Source organism: Mixophyes fleayi, chromosome 3, assembly GCF_038048845.1.
Source record: "Mixophyes fleayi isolate aMixFle1 chromosome 3, aMixFle1.hap1, whole genome shotgun sequence".
NCBI classification, from domain to species: domain Eukaryota; kingdom Metazoa; phylum Chordata; class Amphibia; order Anura; family Limnodynastidae; genus Mixophyes; species Mixophyes fleayi.
Genome location: NC_134404.1, coordinates 197,653,482 through 197,676,963, shown reverse-complemented (window position 1 = coordinate 197,676,963; position 23,482 = coordinate 197,653,482). Strand labels below are relative to the sequence as shown.

At 37.5% G+C, this 23,482-nt stretch overlaps 1 protein-coding gene across 1 annotated transcript in view; it reads left to right on the top strand.

Annotated features, from left to right (window-relative positions):
• MAN1A1 (mannosidase alpha class 1A member 1) overlaps positions 1–23,482 on the top strand; it is a 191,747-nt gene that overhangs the window by 44,536 nt on the left and 123,729 nt on the right. The window contains exon 2 of the mRNA XM_075202996.1: positions 8,216–8,312. Coding sequence (XP_075059097.1) covers positions 8,216–8,312 — 97 coding nt within the window. The remainder of the gene's footprint in view (positions 1–8,215; positions 8,313–23,482) is intronic.

Genomic DNA, 23,482 nt, shown 5'->3' with positions numbered 1-23,482 from the left:
GCTGTAACAACAAGCATTACTGTGCACTGTAATTTCTCATTACCACTGGTTTTTTAGAGATACAGTCAATGATCCTTTTAGTGCAATAGTGCTGTTGCGAAGCATATCGAAAAACACTGGAGTCTGATCAACATTATCGATTTGTGTATGAAGTTCCTGGTGCATGCGCAAGACAAATCGTTGAAAGCTTTTAACCTGGTTGGTGTAATCGGGTGGCAACTTTTGGCTTAGCCACAATTTTCCATGGTGATAATTAAAAATGGACAAATCATTCAGGTATTCAGGAAGCTTCCCAGATCAAAGTCTAGGTTCAGCCCCATTGGGGCCAGTGTACTTAAGTCAGAGCCTTTTCTTTAGAGATTTTGGATATAAAGTCTCCTCCTATCCAAGTTTTGTAACTTTCTTAATTCATATGAATTTTAAGCTTGAGAGGACTTTGTTGTGTTTTAAGGCCTAGTGGTTAGATACGCTATGTGTTTTAACTTTATTGGGTATGTTTCTTTTGTGTTCACCAAGCCATAGATTTAGGCTCCTTATGGTGCAGTCAATATACTGTAGTGCATATGGACATTCTAATAGGTAAATAATGTCAACAATGTCACAAGTGATCTTATCTTTAATTGGAAACTTCAATCCATTGGATTTGTATACTATTTCCACTGTTTTGGTGCTCCTAATGTCTGTTCTTTTTACAGGCTTGACAGTGGTTGCAGCTTTTAAAAACTTTTTTTGTTTTTTCATGGATTTTTTTTTCTTTTCTCATCCTTGAGAAAGATGGGCCAATGTTCACAGATCATATTCTGAATATCCTCTGCCTGATCAATATATTTTGTGATCCATTTTCTAAAAGAAAAACAGAGCTACCTGACAGTAATATGCTCACACTAGAACAATTAAATTGTATTTTGCAACAGCCTAGACATTGGGGCCCGATTCAAATAGACGCCATATTCCATAGGAACCTTGTACACTGTGTTCCTGAGCACCATTACCGCAGTTACTGTACAGAAACATTTCTCATTTTTACAGGCCATGACAAAGCCGTAGCATTTGATCAAATATATTTGCTGCTTAAACCATAACCAGCTTTGAAGAACTTTTTTTTAATACTGTTTGATGTCCACATAAATTTTACCAATGTAATAGTTTGAAGTAAGTCATATATGGTCACTATATACCACCTAAATATTTATTTATTTAAATAATAAAAAAAAAATCCTAATAACAGTGATGATTATGGTAGTAAGAGTGATCTAATAAAAGTAATTTTGGAATAAAATGATTTTTCTATACTCTGCAAGTCGATACGCAAAACGATAGATATTGAAATAATTCTTGACATCTGAAATACAAGAGACAGCAGTATCACACGGCAAATACATTAATACACTATCGTTCAACACCTTTCTGTAATTAGTCTTTTTACTGGTTTTTGTTTTTTTAACATTTATACACCTTAATAAACCTAAACAAAGAACTTTTTAAAATATTTTAATAAAAAGTATGTTTTAATAAGATAAGGAACTATAGAATGCAGTGCATCACAAACATATAGACTTCTCATCTCTGCACAGAATTCTGACCTGCTGTTTAATCAGATTCCTGTTTTAATTGCATTGCCTCTGATATTTTGACTCTACTTAGTGTGATGCCATCTTATCTTATCTGCAGTTTCCTCTAATTGTTATTTGTATCTGTGTATAAGATCTTAAGTCAAAGCTTTTCTTAGCTGGTGGTAATTGCAAAATGTATAGAAGCATGCTTGCATTAAGATGTAATTCAGTATTGGCAAGAAATTCCTGTATGGACTAGCCTATAATATAAGCAGCTTTAAATTAAATTAACAATTTGTATCTTGTAATGTTTTGAATCATGTTTTGACTTGAAAGAGCAAACTAGTTCATTTCCATTTTCGCACAGACCTTACCCTTTTTAATATACAGGTCAAAAACATAAAAAGAAATCACTGCATTCTTAGGTCCCGATTCAATTGGCCGCGTTATTCTAGTGCGCAGTATTACCGTTAGTACAGTAATTTTAACGTAGATTTTTGCTCCAAGTCCTGGGAGCCACAAGCAAAAATCTGTGTTAATTTTTGCTAACTGTCCCAATTGAATTTTCCCCCTTATAATCCATAGGCACCTACAACAAAGTATCCAAAAACACTTATGTTTATGGGAAATTTGCTTTGCAATTTTTTTTAATATTGCTAGTTTGGGTCAGTCTAGTTTCTGCCTTAGAGATTGTTCACGCAAATATGCTTTTTGTGCTCTTCACACAAGTTATTCTCTTTTGTGCAAATCATGGATTTTTGCTTTGGTGCTAGGTTTATTAATCTACAACACATGCATCGTATTCGTCAGACGGCTGACTAGGAGACCGATGTGCTGCTGAAAGGCAAATCACATTACTGAAATCTTCTGGTCACCCAAATTTCTTATAGTTACTCCGATTTAAGTTCTGCAGAACCTTCGCCTGTGAAATGTCAGGCTCTTTTCAAGGGGCAATTTTTCCATATTCCCAAAACATAGTAGTAGTGGTTTTTTTCACTATTTCCAGTGTATTCAGCAGTATGCATCACCTGCCACAATTTTTAACATGGAAACTGAAATATTTGTCCAGCTTTTACTTATAAGCCATTCTATTTGCTTTGTCTAAAATAAAGGAATAGCGTGCTCATGGTGTGGTCATTTAGATATCTTAATCGTATTAACAGACATTTTTGGGTTCCCCATGAGCATCTTATTGATGCTTGTGGGGAGTGAAAGCTAGACAGTCTGGTCCGATCTTACTGTTGCACAAATTGCTGTAAAAGTTAATGCTGGCTATGATAGAAAGGAGTCAGAACACCGTGCATCGCAGCTTTCTGCTTACAGGGCAGATCGGTTAGTGTGCCCTTGCTGACCCCTGTCCACCACCTACAATGGGCACATGTGCAGAGGCAATAGCACCAGGATGCACTATGGGAAGAAGGCAAGCTGGCTAATGCAGGGTGATGCTCTGGGCTATGGGATTCATGTGGATGTTACTTTTACACGTACCACCTACCTAAACATTGTTGCAGACCAAGTCCACCTTTTGATGGCACAGGTATTCTCTGATGACAGTGACCTCTATCAGCAGGATAATGAGCCCTGCCACACTGCAAAAATTGTTCGGGAATGGTTTCAGGAAGCCATTGACTTGGCCTCCAAATTCCTCAGATCTCAGTCCAATCGAGCATTTGTGAGATGTGATTGAAAAACAAGTCAGAGCCGTGGAGGTCCCACCTTGCAACTTACAGGATGTAAATGATCTGCTGCCAGCATCTTGGTGCCAAATACTACAGGACACCTTCAGAGGTCTTGTGGTGTAAATGCCTCAATGGCTTAGAGCTGTTTTGGCGGCACATGGGGGACCTACACAATATAAGGCAGTTGGTTTTAATGTAGGGGCTGATATGTATGTGTATATCTGTTTGTATGTGTATATCTGTTTGTATGTATACAGAGGGTGAAATAAGTATTGAACACATCAACATTTTTTCTCAGTAAATATATATTTAATGTGGCTATTGTAATGATATTTACACCAAATGTCAGCAACAACCCTTGCAATCCACACACGCAAAGAAATCAAACCATAGATGTCCATAAATTTAGTTTTGTGTAATAATGTGAAATGACACGGGAAAAAAGTATTGAACACATGAAGAATTGAGGTATATAAAGGCATGGAAAGCCAAGACACCAGCTGAAATCTATCAGTAATTAGAAAGCAATCCTGCCAGCTGGTTCAGCCACAACCGATGGCCTGTAAAAAGGTGTCTCATTACGAAGGTGTCGCACAAGAAACGGCTCATGATGGGTTAAAGCAAAGCGCGCTCTCAAGACCATTGCAACCTTATTGTTGCAAAACATACTGATGGCATTGGTCACAGAAGGATCTCTAAACTGCTGAATGTTCCAGTGAGAGCACTGTTGGACCCATAATCTGTAAGTGGAAAGAACATCATTTCACAGTGCTTGTAGTTTATCATAGTGCTTGTAGTTTATCACTATGTGATAAACTACATGCAGCAGGCTGTTCTGGTAATGTTGTAAAGCTATTTTATGACAAGCTATTGAAAAGTTGAGCAATTTGTAATCAGTATTGGGGGTAGGATTAAAGGGCAATATGTAGGATAATTATAAATGGATCCTCTACCAGCTATTCATATGTCTAATAATGTATGACACATCAAAAGCTGTCAAAAGGCATATGTGGATATTCCCAGTTCAGAGGCTTGAATATATGTAACAAAAAATGGCCCAGGTGCAATCACATGTGTGGTATGGAGAGTAAATATAATTGCACCAGCAGGGAGAAAGGAGTGTGCCAAGATTATATGTTAACACTAGTGATTAATACAATGGCACACTCACACTAATGGCAATCGGTCACACACACACTACTGACAGTCACATGAAGTAACACTAGGTGGTTTGTGAAAGACATTTATGGTGGGTGAAGGTGCTGACACCCTGGCGCTGATCAGCAGTGATGGATCAAGTGGCAAACACCTTACGCCCCCAAAAACCAAGTGTCCTATACTGCAGCGTAGTCAGCCTATATATTGTTTAATCAGGCACTGAACAAGCCATTAATTTGCTGTGTCTCTCAAAAAATGTTTTCCTTCTCTTTAACTGACATGCTTGTGTTTTGATTAAGGTAGAACTGATATATATTTTTCACACATTTATTTGGTTTGCAGAACAATAAAACTCAAAGCAGAAAAATTGAATGTTGGAGCTTAGTCCACACGGAAATTCTTAAACGGAACAGACAAAACCTTTTAAAAGTAGTTAGAAGTAATTAAATTTCAAGTACGTGAGTAGCAGGTGTCTGCAATATACAATTGACTCTTTAAACAAGTTTGAATAAAGAGGACTCCTTCTCTTTTGTGTCACTATATGTACCTTAGTGAGCATGGAGAAAAGAAAGGCGGGGGAAGTGTCCGATGAGCCTAAACAGAAGCTTGTCCATGCTTGGCTACAATATCAAGGCTCTACCAAGCATAATGTTGTTAGGGTGTTTAAGGCCCATAGCACTGTAGCCAGCCTCCCTGGAAAGAGACATAACTGAATTGTTCTAATGGTAGAGAGAACACCTTGGCATTGTGAAATCAGGAGATTACTAGCTCATTTCGGAGTGCAATGTTGAACCCAGTGTCAAAATGCTGGTTCTCCGTCATTGTCATTTGTCTTCCAGCAGGAAAATAACCCCAAACACGCTTGAAAGACCTAAATGTCCTAGGCCAACTGTGAAGAGATGAGAAAGCAACAGTTGGGAGAACTGGAGCAGTTTGTATACGTGTGGACCAAACTGACAGTACATAGGTGCAGAAAGCTCATCCATGGTTATAGGAAGTGGTTGATTGCAGATATTTTGACCAAAGTCTGTGCTACCAAATATTAAGTCTAAGGTGCCAATTTTTTTTCTTGTCATTACTTTCACTTTCTGATTTAAAAGGGTGCACAGTAATACATTTAGCATAAAATAGGTATTTCAAAAACAGAAATCTGTCAACGCACAGCAACATTGTTTGCGATGGTGAACAATTGTACCGTTAACAAATATTCTAAAACTTTAATTGCCTAGAAAAAATTAGAATATGCAGGGGAAATCGTGAATATTAAAAAGGCGTTCATTAGAGCTGCAATCTCTTGAAAACAAATTGGGTTTTTTATGTATATTACCAAGATACATTGTTGGTTTTTTTTGTTTGTTTTTTTGATTTCAAGCATTTACACTTTGATCAGTGTAATGCAACTACCATCTTGATCAGTCACATGGCACATGATGTAGGCTTTCAAATGGTATACTTATTCCAAGCACAGTCCCATCCCGCCGCCTTACCTCCCTCTGCCTTCATGTACATGGAGAGAGGGCAGGTGACCCTCTCTTGAGGAATGAGCTTTGAGTGTTGAAATTTAAATATGTTCCTGCAAAGAGACTCTGCTGCGATATCAGTCTCCTCAACAGAGATTTTGTGCTTTTCTATAAGGATATTTTCCCTATCCATCTATAAAAATGTTGGTTACACAAGTACAAAACATATTGTTAACTAGATCAACGAAAGTATTTCAGATTGCAGCTTTTTAGATAGTTTTGGAGGAACTGTTATTTAGAGCAATATAGAGCTTTTAAGTTTGTGGGAAAAAAAACATTAATTGGTTGAAAGTCGCAAAGCTTTGTGAATAACCTGGTTACATTACAACTCAGAGCAGTGTTTTCTTTTTAATTTTGCCTTTTATTAGGAAGCTATTTAAAGACAGAACGTATTGGTCACTAATAATGAAGACTTTGCTTATATTTAGGACCTGAGTTATTTCTGCATATTAAATGCTTTCCCATTCATTTTACGTGTTTTTACCTGGTGTTTTTGAGTATGCTTAAGCAGTAGGTGGATTTCTTCCACACTGACGTTCTTCATAATTGAGAGCATTTTAGCAATTAGTCTTTTATGTTTCTCTCCCCAGAATGTAGTGTATTGTGAACTTAGATTATTTGTGTGTTGCTGGTGGATTTTTTTTAAAATTACTTTCATAATGATTTTGTCTTCTAATGGCAAGGAAAAGAGAACTACAGGAACATTTGAGTTCCATTCTGTTACTAAATTGAAACAAAGAGAGGGCTAAATAAGTAACCCCTTGCATAAGTCCTGCAGTTTAGTTCATTCTGTTACATGGCTTGTTTCCATTTTTACTGGAGAAGTTAGGCAACACACAGCTTGTGCTGGGAGCATTTATAACAATAAAATATATCCTTTTAAATGCATCTAAAAATACAGCACTTTCACACAGACTTTTTTAAGCCTTGCTTAGATGAACTTACTGTGAAAGGAAAGTGAATTAGGCAAAATACTGTAACCCTTTCAACCTGTCTTGTATACCGAATTCTGCAAGTTTATCCATTTCTGCATTTTTCTGAATTAAATAGTACATTTAACATTCATAATAGATCACATGAAAATTGTTCAATTACAATATCAAATGGATTTAAAGATCCATCAAGAATAAGTGTTTTTTATACATGAAAAAGAATGTTTAACTCTCATGGATTAGGTCTACACCCCTTTTCCTATACATGGCAATTTTTAAGAAATCTAAAATTTTCAAACTTAATAGCTTACTGAGTATAGTCAGTCAGTTAATGGGTGCTAAATTATTTGCTGCAGTTCATTCCTACAGACTTTCACGGTTTGTGGGTGGGCATGGGGACCGGTCGGAGAATGTGTGGGTGGGCAGGGGGGCCGGTGGGTGTCTGTATCAGGATAGGAAGGGACAACATCTGGAGGTTCTTTCTTTCTCCTCCTCTTGGCTGTGACTTGAAGCTACCATAAATGTAACTGTAGGCCTTTTTTTTGCTGGCATGTTGCTTGGGTTTGCTGTGTACACAAGTATCCTACAGTGTAGTCATTGAAAGGTAGGCAGTCCTGTTTTACGTTGTGTGCTATTGGTCTCTGCAATAGCATGAAGACTCATCAGAAAATGTTTTACTTGTTTTCCAGGCCTGTTTGGTCCTACCTATTCAATTGTCATTTCATCTTGTTTAGCCATATATTTTTTTTATCAAAACATCCTTTTCAGTCACTCGCAACATTGCATCTGCAGATATTGAACAGTTAATGCTCTACGCCCTATGAAATTTTGGCAAATATATAGTAGTTGTAAGTACATCAATGCATTTAAAATGTTTTTTGCAAATATTTAAGTTTTATGCAGAAATACAAGACCTAAAAAGATAGGGAATCAGTAACTGAGAAAAATACTCTAACCCATAGCAAGCAATCATGTTTTACTTTATTTCCAAAACTACTAGAAAAAGTATTGGATCCGATGAACAGTTATGGAAGGCAGCTTTTTCTTTTCTTTTTTAGCTGTACAACTTTGTCAATTTTTCTTGTGGTTTTTATTGTTTTCCTTCCTTTTGTAATTACTAATATAAGAAGTATTTTAAATTATTATTGTCATTATTACACTGTCTTAGGTAACATTTTTAAAGTGAATGTCATAGCTATCTAATTTAGAATTTATATTTGCTCCCACTGGCAGAATATTTTAGCAGAGTTGCTACATGAAATCTGTCTTTTGTGCAATTTATTTTAGTATATTGAGAATTGCATAAAGCAACAGATTCTAATTTGACAAATTGTATTTTACTATTTTGTGACCCTATTTCCCTTTCCCTGCAGATGATGAAATTTTCCTGGGATAATTATAAACGATATGCATGGGGATTAAACGAACTGAAACCTGTACAAAAGCAAGGGCATTCAAGTAATTTATTTGGTAAGTAATGAATGATAATGAAAATTTTTATGTAATATCACTTCACACTTTACTACGGTTGAGATCCACATAAACACTGACCATTATGGGACCTAGGATGGTTTAAGGCTGCAAAATTCTCTTGCAAGTTGGCATTTTTTTTAGGCGTACGTATGTATGTTTGTGTATATGCTTTTGGGAAACGTTGTCCATGTTCTAGTTTGCCCGAAATGGTGAGTGCCTTCTCTCCTGTACTATATTTATGTGTTCATATTTAGTTACTGAGGAAATGCACCCCTGCAGTTGATACTCTGATATATATGTTTGTGTGTATGTATAAATCTGTTATGGGGCCACCTTTTTTTATTTTTATTTTTTGTCTTCAATGGACGCATGTAACAATTACAATTAATGTAATGATACAATAGGAAAAGAACTTACAGCACAGGGTCAATGATCAGGGGGGGAGGGGGTTAACACAGTGGGTGCTTGCGAATAGAGGAATGTGTGCACTATCACTGTGTATATAAAAAAATGTAGTTCAACATTGGACACCTTGAGATTTATAGCGTTTACTGGAGACTGATGAAATAAGCAGCATATATGAAAAAGGGGGGCACTCTCTATCTACAGTATCCTCTTCTTTTTTTTTTTTTTTAACACTTTGGTACTATTGTAGTCAATAGTGTTTATCCCTTGATATTTTCACTTGTAGTAGCACCAACACACCTTTCTTATTGTGTATATATATGTATATATATGTATATATATATATATATATATATATATATATATATATATATATATATATATATATATATATATATATTATACTTTACGACTTCTGTTGCACTGTATGCCTTATGTGCATTCCTCTTTCTGGGGGAGTCTTTAAAATGGTTAAATGCCTTTTGTATTTAGTATGTAAAGACCAAGGGCCTGAGTCATTAAGCCAAAAAAGGAGTAAATGTTCTCTGGGACAAACCATGTTACAATGTAAGGGGTGCAAATTAGTTTATTATTTTGCACATAAGATAAATACTGGCTGTTTTTTCATCTAACACACATACTTACTAGCTTTATTATTACACTGAAATTTAAAGTTGATCTAGGACATGCCCTAACCCAACTATAAATCTGTCCTCACATTTTAAATTTACCTCCCCTCCAATGCAACATGGTTTTACCCAGATGCAAATGTTACTCCTTTTTTATGCTTTGCTCTCCTTAATGACTCAGGCCCCAAGTGAAATGTTGTTAAGAAAGCGTGTGGGGAGTTGCACTATAGTACGGAGCAGCCTATATCTTGAAGTAGCATCTAGAAGCTTATTCTTTTATATAAATGAGGACTGTCAGCAAGGGTGGGGTTGGTAATGTTAGTTTTTTTTTTTTTGTTATTTATAAATATATATTGCCATCAGGTATATTTAAAAAAAGAGGCTATTGCCCGACTTGTCTCTTGATTCACAGATATTACTGTGTCACCAATGGCAAGGTCTGCCTTACTTAAAAATAATAATAATAAAAAAAAAATATCAGACTATAAAGCCATAAATTAGGATAGAAGAGGTTTTTTACTACATTGTACCTGTGGCTTCCAATTTTTGTTGTGAAAACTGAAAACGTTTGGAAAAACATTCTTGTCACTTGGATCTGTTTAGTCAGCCTCAGGGATGGCCAACTGTTTAGGCTGAATAATGATTAGAGACTGCAGATCTTACTTCCTTGCATGAAATTAATCTCGTTTTGGCTCTGGCTCCTTCCCGTATGAACACTGCAGACGGCATGGTTGTAAACTGGTTCCCTATCCTGATAAAATCATTCAAATCCAGAGTAGACTGTGTAGTGCTTTTCGTGGCAAGTGGTTACATTTTTGTGAGGGTATGGTCACTTCTTTATCCAGTGTATTCACTACAAATTGAATACAAAAAAATGGCTAAAAATAGAATCTGTTTACATTCTTACAGCAAATATATATTATATAAAACTGGTGTGAATTGACAATTATAAGCACTCAGTTAGGAACGTTGTTATGATCCAGCTGCCTCTCTTACTTTTAAAGTGCATATTTCATGTTTGCGTATATAAAATAGCCTACCCTGCCCTCAGCAATGCTATTCTCAATGTCAAACAGATACAAAAGATATAGTTGCTGCTATTGTATTGCACCCGCTATTTGAAAACTGGCGATTTGTCACGAAGTACTCTGACCTTGGTATTGTTAAATACAGTACTTAGGATTGCATACATTCTGTTAGTTTCCACAGTTCTGCATTGCCTTAGATAATACACTTTTAAAGTCGAAAAATGTATTTTCTAATTCAAGTGTAGTAATAGTAAACAAATCCTTAAAGAGCGATCGTGTGCATGTACAAAAGTTACTAAGGTAATGGAAATTTTACTGATCCAGGTATTCAGCAAGCAGGGCCAACAACTGTATTGGAAATATCCCAAGCAGTGTGGCCAGCAGATGTGGTCACAGATACTTGCAGGTTGCTTGTTGGCTGTTCCAGTCCCGGTGGTGAAAACTCAGTGGTTTATGAGACCATTTTGTTCCTGAACAATTGTTATTTTCTGGCCACACAGATAAAATAAAGGTGATGTCTATGAACCATGTGTATTGTAAAGCACAAGGAATTAATGTTTTGACTGCGTTCTGCTTGGGCAGCACGGTGGTGTAGTGGTTAGCACTTCTGCCTTACAGCACTGGGGTCATGAGTTCAGTTCCCGACCATGGCCTTATCTGCGGAGTGGAATTGAACGGGGAGTTTGTATGTTCTCCCCGTGTTTGCGTGGGTCTACTCTGGTTTCCTCCCACACTCCAAAAATATACTTGTAGGTTAATTGGCTGCTAATAAATTGACCCTAGTCTGTGGCTGTCTGTGTCTGTGTGTGTGTGAGGGAATTTAGACTGGAAGCCCAATGGGGCTGATGTGGGGGAACTGATGTGAGTCAGTTCTTTGTACAGCACTGCGGAATTAGTGGCGCTATATAAATAAATGGTGATGATGCTTTAGACTGCTTTTAAAGGTTTGGTATCTATACATTTGCATCTTCATTCTTTTTACCTATGTGACAAAAGAAAAATGTGAAGTTTACTGGTGATATTACATTTGGCAATTTTTAGAATTTTTACATGTTTATTATTCTGAAGAAATCATAATGACTAAACGTTTTTTTGTGGTTGTCATAATATGGAACATTCATCCATCAGTGTTCTGGAAGACCATGTTCCTGAAGCACTCACTGAATTGCACATTTCATTGATATAACAGGAAGGGACCACTGTTTGCAGATGTCTCTTCATGTTTACTGTTCCTTTGCCCTGAGGTTCTGTACTTGGAATACAACTTACTGGATTCCTTAAAAAAGGAAGCATACATTGTCTTCAGCAATGTGACACGTTTCAAGAGGCTCCTAACCATTTTCAACCCCACTCCATATTTTAAACTGGCAGGTGCACATTTTGTTATTTGGTTATTTGGTTAGCTGTGCAGCTGAATAAATTCTACTTCATAAGTGGAAGATAATGTGCAATCTTAAATGTTTTATGGGCTATGCTATCTCTGATCTTGTCTGCATCTGAAAATTTCTTCAAGGACCTCTGAATCTAAGATACAAGTTTTTTTGTTTTTTTTTTGGTTGTACAAGATTAATTCATAAATATGTATCGGTAGTAGGCAAAATAAATGGAGACGTCTAGTAAATGAAGAGCAACGAGCATATTTAAAGCAAGGACTTCCACACAGGAGTGGCTTGTGCTTTAATCAACAAATAATATCTGGGCATGAGTGAGTATTTTTGCACACAGCATAACTGCAGGAAGAGACCTGAGTGACTTTGAAACGAACGAGGACAACATGGGTTTTACGAGCAACAAGAATCTAAAGTCCTTTCACCCCGGATTATCCACCAAGGGTGTAAGTGCATAGTCTAGGATGGTGATATCCATGTTCTGCAACACAAAACAGGCAAGCAACTGCAGATCAACTAATTGAAAATTTCAACCTTGAACAGCCATGTTCCTTAAAATGTGTCCTACAAGTTCACAGAGCAGAATATCATAAAGTGCCTGTGACAGTATTTTCCACCACCATCACCCTTACCCTCACGTTTATGGTAGAATGGTGGCCAAACCTCCTGCACATTTTCAGTCATTGGCGCTCAATGCTGTGGTACACACAGACCATACTGGCCGCATGTGGTGGCCCAAAAATGTTATATTTGTCTGCTCATTATTTTTTTTATTTTTTTGACCAACTCTTTAATGTAAAAGTTCCCATGCTTTGACCAAACCTAAGATGTTTGCAAATTAGCAATCTTTGCTGTGCAGTTTTGTAACGGCTACTATTCATTTTCTGTTGAAGATGTCTAAAACTTCCTACAGTCTTCCCAGCACATGAAATGGGAACATGGTTACAGAGTGACCACACCACTCAGGAGTGTGTCACCCACCCAGAGGCTATGCCTAGCGCTTCTGAAATGGTAAGCCACCCTTTTCTCTCCTTTCACTGTATGTATTGCTCACTAAAGTGAGCAATAATACAGTTCTGGTCTACATTATTGGCACCCTTGATATTGTTTGTATAACCTGTACAATATGTTCAAAAATAGATTGAAATATACCAACTTTGTATCGTCAGAATATTTTAATAGGATGTCCAAAGTTATGAACCCAAAAAATTATTTTCAACATACATGTAGTAATGTCAAAGACTAAATATAAAATAGGACCTGGACAGTATTAAAGACACCCTTCCTTAATATTTGTCATAATTTTCCTAATTACAAATTTTAGCTCCCTCCAAAGATATTCAATTGGATTAAGGTCAGAACTCATTGCTGGCCAGTTTAAAACAGTCCATATTTCCTTTTTAACCATTGCTTTGTTCGTTTCGATTTGTTTTGAGTCTTTAACGTCCTGGAGAACCCATGTTCTTCGACCCAAAGCTAGTTTTCTTACACTGAGTTCCATATTTTGCTCTGAAATGCCTTGATAATCCTCTGATCTCAGGGTTTCTTGAATTTGGTCAATGCCTCCAGTACCAGAGGCAGCTAAGCAGCCCCACAACATCATGAATCCTTCACCATGGTTAACCATAGGTAGGGTTGAGTTCTCCTTAAAAGCTTAATTTTGTCACACACAAACCAAATGCTGGTTTGCATTGTCAAAGAGCTCTATTTTGTTTTCGTCTGTCCACAGAACATTTGCCAAAATATACCTAGACATACCACATTCTTCCTGGTGAAAGATCAGTCATTCCTTTTTATGTCTCGTTTCCCACCAGTGAGGTCATCCTTGTCTTTCACCTATAAAGCCCTTATTAGTTTAGTGCGCGGAGTGTAGTACAAGTTGAAACAATCCAGATTGTTCCAGGTCAGCCTTCAACTCTTTGGACGTTTTACGTTGTGTTTTTCCACAGTTCGTACCAACTTATCTCACAGATTTTCCTTTCCCCCACATCCACACATCCCTCTTCACAGTTCCATGAGTAGTAAACTTATTAATAACATTGCACATTATTGAAACTGTGATGCCAAGGTCTTTGGAGATGGCCTTGTACCCTTTTGAGGTCTTGTGTTTGGTGATAATAGCACATCTGATGTGCTCAGACAGCTCTCGTCTTCACTATTCTGACAAAGTAACGGATTAAAATATGACCTCTTTCAACATTAATGCTATCATTCATTGGTTAATTCAAGTCATTTGAGCACTGACAATTTATCAGGTGACTAATTTCTAATTTATCCTGCTTGAGTCTAATCTAGCCCTTTTTTTTTTTTAAAGTAAAATAAAAAAAGGTTTTGAATTGCTCAAAGGGGGCCAATAATTGTGTCATGGCAGTCTTTAAATTTATATAGTTTTTCCTGCTATGGCTTTTTAAAACTGTTATGGTTTTGTCTATAGACCAAAGCTCTTTCACGACATTCCTTTTTTCAGGCTATATTGTAAATGATGTACTTAAAATTCAGGGGTGGCAAAAATGTTGACATCAACAGGTCAGGGTAGTCCCCTCAAATCAGGACTTGATCGGGACAGTTGGGTGTTATGGGAGTGTGTGTTTCAGCATTTGTTTTAAATTTTCATCCAGGTTAAGTCGAATTTGAGTACATTGTGTACATAAAGGAATTTCAGGGACTCCTACAGTGATTATTGCAGTGAACTAAAAAGGTGTTTAAAAGACAGGTAATCTTGTCTCCTAAAATCTTACTGTAGAACAGGTGTTCGACAGTCTTGGAGATATGAAGAAGAATCTAAATTTCTAAGCAGAATAAACATGCTCCAATTTTCATTATGAAATCTACATCAACAAAGTTATCCTGTTATTAGTTTAATAAACATTGCAAGAAACATGCAAACTATTTAAAGCAAATCTATGTATATTCCAATGTATGTGAAATTAGAACATGTTTATCAAATAGAGTAGTGTATTATGCACACTGATATTTATGCTGCGTCTCCATACCTGGAAGCTGCCGTGGGAGTGGGATAGGTGATCCACACCTCCTTTAATATAGAAGCCATAATTATGCAGAAAGAACTTGGTGCTAATAGTGTTAATGTAAGATAGGTGATATGTTATGACCCAGCAAATGTGAATAGATTTCAAAAGAAATGTTTACATGGTGCAAAAAACATTTTAAACAATAATCATTCCAATAAAGAAATACATGAATTTATCTTTATATATTTGTACTATTAATGTGCTTATTAATTCCTTTTTGTGCAGATATGTCATTCAAATTTCAAATGATAAATTGTCCAAGTCCTGTGGTTGAAACACTGCAGTGTCTTAGTTACATAAAAGCCAATGACAGTGGGGGGAGGTACATGCCTCCCAGCATTGTCACAATATTGACAAATCTAGCTCTATGGTAACAATGTCCTAGGTGTTCTCAAAAAATGTATGTTCATGCAGTAATGTATTTATAGTTATGAATGCAAATATTTATGCAAATGTCTCAGGACTTCACATTTATTTTCCCAACTGGGGTATTGTTACAATTTTATGTCTGTAGTTCTGCAGTCTTTGTGTAAGTCTAAGGGGCATATTCCATTCCTTTTTTTTTTCCGCGCCGCGGAAAAACTATTACCGTTAATGCGGTAATGGATAGCTGGATTTCAGCTCAGGGAGCTGCGAGCTGAAATCCAGCGAGTAAATTACTGTATTAACAGTTTTTCCGCGCACGATTACCGCAATAACGGTAATCATGCGCGGGCCGCTAGATTTTCTGAGTTTCCGCCGACAATTGAATATGCCCCTAAATGTCATACACGTTGTTGTAGCACAGAATCACAGGTGGTGCTTACTATTATTGGTGGTCTTATCTAACTTTGCTGGCCCCCACTTTTCAATCTGCACTGTGTCCAGGTCAATGGTAATGTTGTAGCCACGGCACTGATTATTTTCCTATTTTTAAGTGATGGTCAACAGGTGGTCCAAGTGCTTGCATGCTGACCTCCAAGCCTTCATCGGCAGCCACCAGCTCCTTTCTGCTTTGTTGTCAGCTTTGTTTGTTGCAGCTTGTAACACTTGTTTTAAAATGTCTACTGATTTGTTATTACAAATTGGTGCCTATTTCTTTGGTTCAAAGGGGGGAATTCAGTTGGCTGCGTTACTCTAGAAAGTAGCACTGCCTGCTCACTATTACTGCTATGGTAATAGTGCGCATTATTACCCTTAGTACATTAATTTTTAACACTTAAATTTGCTTGCGGCTCAGGGAGCTACGAGCAGAAATTCAGATTAGCATTACTGTATGAATGTTAATATTGCGTAGGCAGCGCTACTTTCGAGAGTAACGCGGTCAATTGAACCCCCCACCTCAATTTATTCTTACATTTATTCACCCACTTCTTACTGAAATTAAGAGTAAAATGCGGCCCTTTTGAAAGTTGGAGGCCCAATGCGGCCCTTGAAGTATGTATCCGGTTGCCTTACAGTGTGAACATAAGGGTTATTGATGCCAGTAAAGACACTGTTGTCATAGACCTACAGTCAAGTCCATAAATATTGGGACATCGACACAATTCTCATATTTTGGGCTCGATTCACCACCACAATGGATTTGAAATGAAACAAACAAGATGTGCTTTAACTGCAGACTTTCAGCTTTAATTTGAGGGTATTTACATTCAAATCAGGTGAACAGTGTAGGAATTACAACGGTTTCTATATGTGCCTCCCACTTTTTAAGGGACCAAAAGTAATGGGACAAACTAAACAATTCTACATCAATCTTTAACTCTTTATTGCTTTGTTGCAAATCCTTTGCAGGCAATTACAGACTTAAGTCTGGAACACAGACATCACCAGACGCTGGGTTTCATCCCTGGTGATGCTCTGCCAGGCCTCTACTGCAAATGTCTTCAGTTCCTGCTTGTTCTTGGGGCTTTTTCCCTTCAGTTTTGCCTTCATCAAGTGAAATGCATGCTCAATCGGATTCAGGTCAGGTGATTGACTTGGCCATTGCATAACATTCCCCTTGTTAGCCTTAAAAAAAACTCTTTGGTTGCTTTTGCAGTATGCTTCGGGTCATTGTCCATCTGCACTGTGAAGCGCCGTCCAATGAGTTCTGAAGCATTTGACTGAATATGAGCAGATACTATTGCCTGAAACACTTCAGAATTCATCCTGCTGCTTTTATCAGCAGTCACATCATCAATAAATACAGGGGAACCAGTTCCATTGGCAGCCATACATGCCCACGCCATGACACTACCACCACCATGCTTCACTGAAGAGGTGGAATGTTTTGGATCATGAGCAGTTCCTTTACTTCTCCATAAGCTTCTCTTCCCATCACAAGTTGATATTTGTCATCTGTCCATAGGATGTTGTTCCAGAACTGTAATGGCTTTTTTTTAGATGTTTGCCAAACTCTAATCTGGTCTTCCTGTTTTTGTGGCTCACAAATGGTTTACATCTTGTGGTGAACCCTCTATATTCACTCTTGTGAAGTCTTCTCTTGATTGTTGACTTTGACACATATACACCTACCTCCTGGAGTGTTTATGATTTGACCAACTGTTGTGAATGGGTTTTTCTTCACCAGGGAAAAAATTCTTCTGTCATCCACCACAGTTGTTTTCCGTGGTCTTCCGGGTCTTTTGGTGTTGCTGAGCTCTCCGGTGCGTTCTTTCTTTTTAAGAATGTTCCAAACAGTTGATTTGGCCACACCTAATGCTTTTGCTATCTCTCTGATGGGTTTGTTTTGATTTTTCAGCCTAATGATGGCTTGCTTCACTGATAGTGACAGCTCTTTGGATCTCAAATTGAGAGTCGACAGCAACAGATTCCAAATGCAAATGTCACACCTAGAATCAACTCCAGACCTTTTACCTGCTTAATTTGATGAAATAACGAGGGAATAGCTCACACATTTGTCCCATTACTTTTGGTCCCTTAAAAAGTGGGAGGCACATATAGAAACCGTTGTAATTCCTACACTGTTCACCTGATTTGAATGTAAATACCCTCAAATTAAAGCTGAAAGTCTGCAGTTAAAGCACATCTTGTTTGTTTCATTTCAAATCCATTGTGGTGGTGTATATAGCCCAAAATATGACAATTGTGTTGGTCCCAATATTTATGGACTTGACTGTATATTTAGCTATGAAAAGACAGTATTGCCATAGATTTTTATTTGGCTATACAACTATAAGACAAAGTATAAGAACTTGTGAACAATTAAGCATTTGAATTTTGGATACATTTTTCGCATGAAAGGAGTTACGTGTATGACTATTACGAACATTTATATTTAACATGTCCTAATATACCGGTATATGAATTTTGTAGCAGTCAACATTCACATAAGGTGACTTATCTCAATCAGGAAGAGTAAGTGTGAAACTGGCTATATGCGTATTTGCATACTCTCCCGAAATTTGTCTAGTTTTCTTAGACGCCTGGGAGAACAAGCCTTTTCTCATGGATCCCACCCATTTCCTAGTGAAGTGGGCAGGACAGGGTTTTCCATGATCCAATTTGCCACAAATTGTGTAATTACTTAATCTGGCTTGTGGAAACAGTTCCTGTGTATATTTATATATGTTTAATATTGTTTGGTTACCCACACCGACACTGCAGATATTTATTCACAAAATTGATGGTTCCTAATTTTTGACTGTGACGTCTAGCTTTCAGGCCTGTTGTGAAAAAGAAATATATAGGATATATTTTCCCTTTCATTGTGCTCTGTTTATTCTGTACCATTAACAGTTGAGGCTTGTTCACCCAGTAGCTTGTCATATTTATCACATTGTTAAAACAATGGGCAGCTCTTGATGATCTCCTTTGAAATAATGTGTGTGTGTATATAATATATGTGTATGTGTGTGTGTATATGTGTGTATAATATATATATATATATGAGAGAGAGAGATATTTTGCATTGTAAACCCTGTTGCTTTTTAACAAGTTTTAGGAAGAACACTGTTGCATAACAAACACATTATTAATAATACAATAAGTAACTATGCCCCTGCTTTTCTTCTAACATGTTCCATTTATCACTTTCACACTTGTTTGCTATTGCTGTAATCTTTGTGATTAATAGATTTCATGGAAGTATCTAGTCAGCATTATTCATTAAAGCAGACCGCATGGTTTGCCAAACAAATCAAATTGTTGGAATAAACAAATTCAGGTTGAGTCTTGGGTCTTAGGAAATGGCAAAGGGTTTAATATTCTCAATTAATGTTAAGCAAGCATAGCCTTTTAGCCCTAAATACGACAAAGTACCAGTGTAAATAACCAAGTTAAAATGTCATTGCAATTTATTCATTAACCATGCTTCTCCTTTGTTTGTGAGATTTATCATACCGATTTATGCTTGGAATATTAACAACTGTTTAGACTTCAAGTAGTACGTGAATTAGTTAATTACTACTAATGTTAAACTTTGACTACTAAGGAAGAGTTGTTGTTGCCCTTGCCCTCTACATGCAACTCAGAACTGCGAAGGGCAAGTACTACTAACCCTGTGGATTGCCCTGTGGATAAAGTCGTCTAGAAAAATAAAATCTAGCAAAAATGGTTCAAATAGGCTGTTTAACTGCTGCCTGTAGCATACAGTATCACAAATAGTACAGCAAATGTGGTTTATATGCCTTCCCATTCTCTCTATGGTACAGCTATAGAAACTATACTGATTTTTCTCGTTATTTGGTACATGAATGATATCAGATTGCCTTCTTACTGGAATTGTAGAACTCTCTTCTGTTAGGTGTACACTTCTAAAAACATCGTTACACAAAATATCTCCAGTTTCTGTATGTAAAACAATGTCACATGTTCAATTGCTTCATGTCCCTTTTAAATGATAGTGCGTAGTAGTTTCAAGTAGACTGCTGATAATTTAATGTGCTGAATATGCAGTTGAATGTTGCTTTGTTGTCCTACTGTTACATCTTTATTTAAAAGTTTAAAAATTGCAAACATTAAGATTTGCTGAAGCAAACTAAATACAAATATATTTCCAAGCCTTCAATAGTGTAGGTAATCTACAGTATAATGTGTACTTTATATCTACTAACAAGTGGTAGTGAATGTATTTATAAAATACATTAACATATAAAAATGGACTTATACAGCAATGTTTTACTAAAGTGGCTGTATTACTGGAGTAGAGATTGCAAATTTATTTTACACTTTATTTAGAAAATGGATACATAACTCTGATTGTAGAAACATGAGATTAAAGAGAAACTGATTTAGCTTGCTTATTGGTCTGTTGGCTCAAGAACACTTATTTGTATATTTTAATATGAAAATTATTCAATTAGTAGCAAAGGCACAATATACAACTAAGAAATATATGTACTCCTCATAAGCGCTTTCAAAATCTAGGGTTGCTCCCTATACTCTACAAAGGTGTCACTGCTCCTAAAATAAACACTCATTCTAAAGCATGCACTGCCACAAACACACAAATTCAAGACCTTTTTCAAGGCAAACTATAATATATTGAGGTTTCCAAGATTTTATCCAAACTTTTTTCATGCTGCTACTGAGTGTGGAATTTTCCCAAAAGAAATGTTAGAGGTTTAAGTAGTCAAAATACACTGTAAATATTCGACCTATTGCTCTTTTAATCACTGATGTAAAATATTTTTGCCAAGTTTATAGCTAAAGAACTAAGCCATTTTATTCCACAATTAATCCAAAGACCTAGTATGGCTGGAATTAGGCATGCGTCTGATAATACCAGCAGGATCCTGAATTTGGTGGGGTTGTTTTCAAGGAGTCGTAACAAAATTATATTTTCCCTTGATGCTGTAAAAGCATTTAAAAGGCTGTATTAAAATGTTATGCAAACTTTATCTCTCATATTATAGTCACCCCTAAGCCCGGGAAAGATCCCTCTGACTGTAAAAATTATCGGCCTATAGCCCTCTTAAATACAGATATCAAGATTTTTGCGACGCTTATTGCCAATAGACTGTCCTCGGTTATACCCAAACTAATACATCCAGACCAAGTAGGCTTTGTACAAGGCGGACAACCCCCGGATAATTCGAGGCGTATATTCCATCTTATCGAACAATCCCACAAAACCAAAGAGGCTATGCTCTTACTCTCGCTTGACGCGGAAAAAGCGTTTGATAGACTCCATTGGCCCTATATGATAAAAGTCCTCGAACAATTTGGATTTAGGGGAGATATTATGAAAGCTATTCTAGCATTGTATTCCAACCCGTCTGCAAGAGTATTTAGCAACGGGTTCCTGTCCCCAAATTTTCCTATTCTTAATGGTACTAGGCAGGGCTGCCCCCCTGTCCCCCCTTATTTACCTTCTAGCAATAGAACCATTGTCAGTGAGAGTGAGAATGGAGCAAGAGTTTTAAGGGAGTGACTGTAGGTGGAGTGGTACATAAGTTATGCTTGTTTGCTGATGACATCATGCTATTTGTCGCAGAACCGAAGACTTCGTTGCCAGCAATCCATAACATTTTATCCCATTTAAGCAGAGCCTCCCTCTACAAGCTTAATACTACTAAAACGGAAGCCCTTCCAATTACTGTCCCTATAGAGAGGCTACGGCGGCTGAAAGACAAATTTAATTACATATGGAAATCTACGGAGATAACATACTTGGGTATACAGTTAACTCCGGGACTAGACTCAGTTATAGATAAGAATTTCTCTTTACTGCAGACACAATTGATATCTTTAACAACAACCTGGATGTGCTACAAGGTCTCCTGGTTGGGCAGAATCTCCATATTCAAGATGACGCTCCTCCCGAAACTATTGTATCTATTCCGCCTGTTGCCATTCCGCTTACCTACACAATTAATGAGCAAACTGATCTCAATCATGAAGTCATACATTTGGAGAGCTAGGCCTCCTTGTATGGCAATGCAACGCATGACTCGGGGGAAATCCCAGGGGGGCCTGGCCCTTCCAAACTTGAGAAATTACCAAGAAGCTTGTCTGTTGTCCCAGGTGAGAGACTGGTACCTGCCACAGGGCGAGAAGGCTTGGGTGGACCTGGAGCGCGCCTGCAACCCTGACTTTCCACTTGTAGATCTTCTATGGGTGCCCAAAGAATGGAGGCCCCCTGCTCACAGTTTTCTGGCCCTTACTAGGGACGCTTTAGTAGCGTGGGATCGACTATGCAGAAATACGGAGGGGTTGGTGTGCCCAACAGCTAACGTGTCCATTCAAGCGGCGGCTAAACAGATTCCTGACTTTAATCTGACAGGGTGGACAGCTAGAGGTATTCAGTCACTGGGCCACTTATTTGATGAAGGTAGACTCTTATCATTTACTCACCTATGTGATCTTTACCATTTGCCTAGAGGGGATTTCTACAAGTACTTGCAGATCAGACATTGGCTTGCAACCCCGCCTCTTAGTCAATTTAGAGTAGTATAGTACTATGGGCGGACCGATTAATCTGTTCCTAAGGGGAATAACAAAGCAGGCATAACGAGTTGGTATAATATTTTGCAGGCGCAAATTGACCCACCCAAGTCTAAGGTGCAGCTTCAGTGGGAGGCAGATCTCAGACTGGATCTCTCGGAGAAGGACTGGGAGCGTATCTTTTTGAATTCATTCAAAATGACCAAATGCCTCAACCACACAGAAATGTTAGTAAAACTTGTAAAACTACATAAAATATGGCCATCCACCCCCCCAACTTGTTGGCGTAATTGCTCGGAGAAGGGAGACATATTTCATATGTTCTGGTCCTGCCCGGTGCTGCAGCCCCTGTGGAATGAGGTATCCATACTCCTTAATAAAGTATTTAGATATCACGTACATTTTACCCCTGAATTGGTTCTTTTACACCACTACCCAGCTTCAATCCCGAAGTGGGATAGATACGTGATGGGGCAGATCTTTATAGCCGCTAGAGCGGCGATCGCCCAGTTGTGTAAACAGCCCCTCCCTCATCCAATGGCAAAAGTTATTTCTAAAACTAATTTTCGTTTTGAAATGGAAACGCTTGGTGTGCCTTATTCCACAGCGACTGCTTCACCTTTGGTGAAATGGCGGGTGTGGCATGTATATATGACAGATGGTGAGGGGGCACTGAAACGGGATGCACAGCAAAGTGCAAGAACTAAGGTCTTAAATATATAGATTAGGAAGGATTTGGAGAGTTCAAGAGTTAAAGTTGTGTATAATATATGCCTTTGGTTACTTGGATGATATTGGGTTGGGTCACCCAGTACATTCATGTGTCTAGTATAAAGCATTGAAAGGGTTTTTGATGTATCTTCTTTGGTTGAAAGCTTTTGATATATTGCTGTGTTCCTTACCCAATGTGTACCCTCTCCCCTCCCTTCTTACCCATTTGTTATTGTCCTTTCCGCCTCCCCCCTTTTTTTTTTTTTTTTTTTTTATTTCTTTTGTACCCCTCAAGGAAAATGTTTCAAAACTTAATAAAAACTTTTAAAGGAAAAAAAAAAAAACCTTATGCAAGAGTTCCTTATTGGGTTTGGTTTTCGAGACCATATATTGAGATCAATTCTGGCCTTATATAACGGACCTTTTTCCAGGGTTTTGAGCAACGGCTTTCTGTCTGATTCAATACAAATGACAAATAGTACTAGACAGGGATGCCGCCTTTCCCCTCTAATGTTTGTATTTGCTATTGAATCCCTTGCCCAGACAACAAAGTCTTCCCCTAGATTTACTCGTGTTACCTTGAAGGGCACCACACACAAGTTAGAT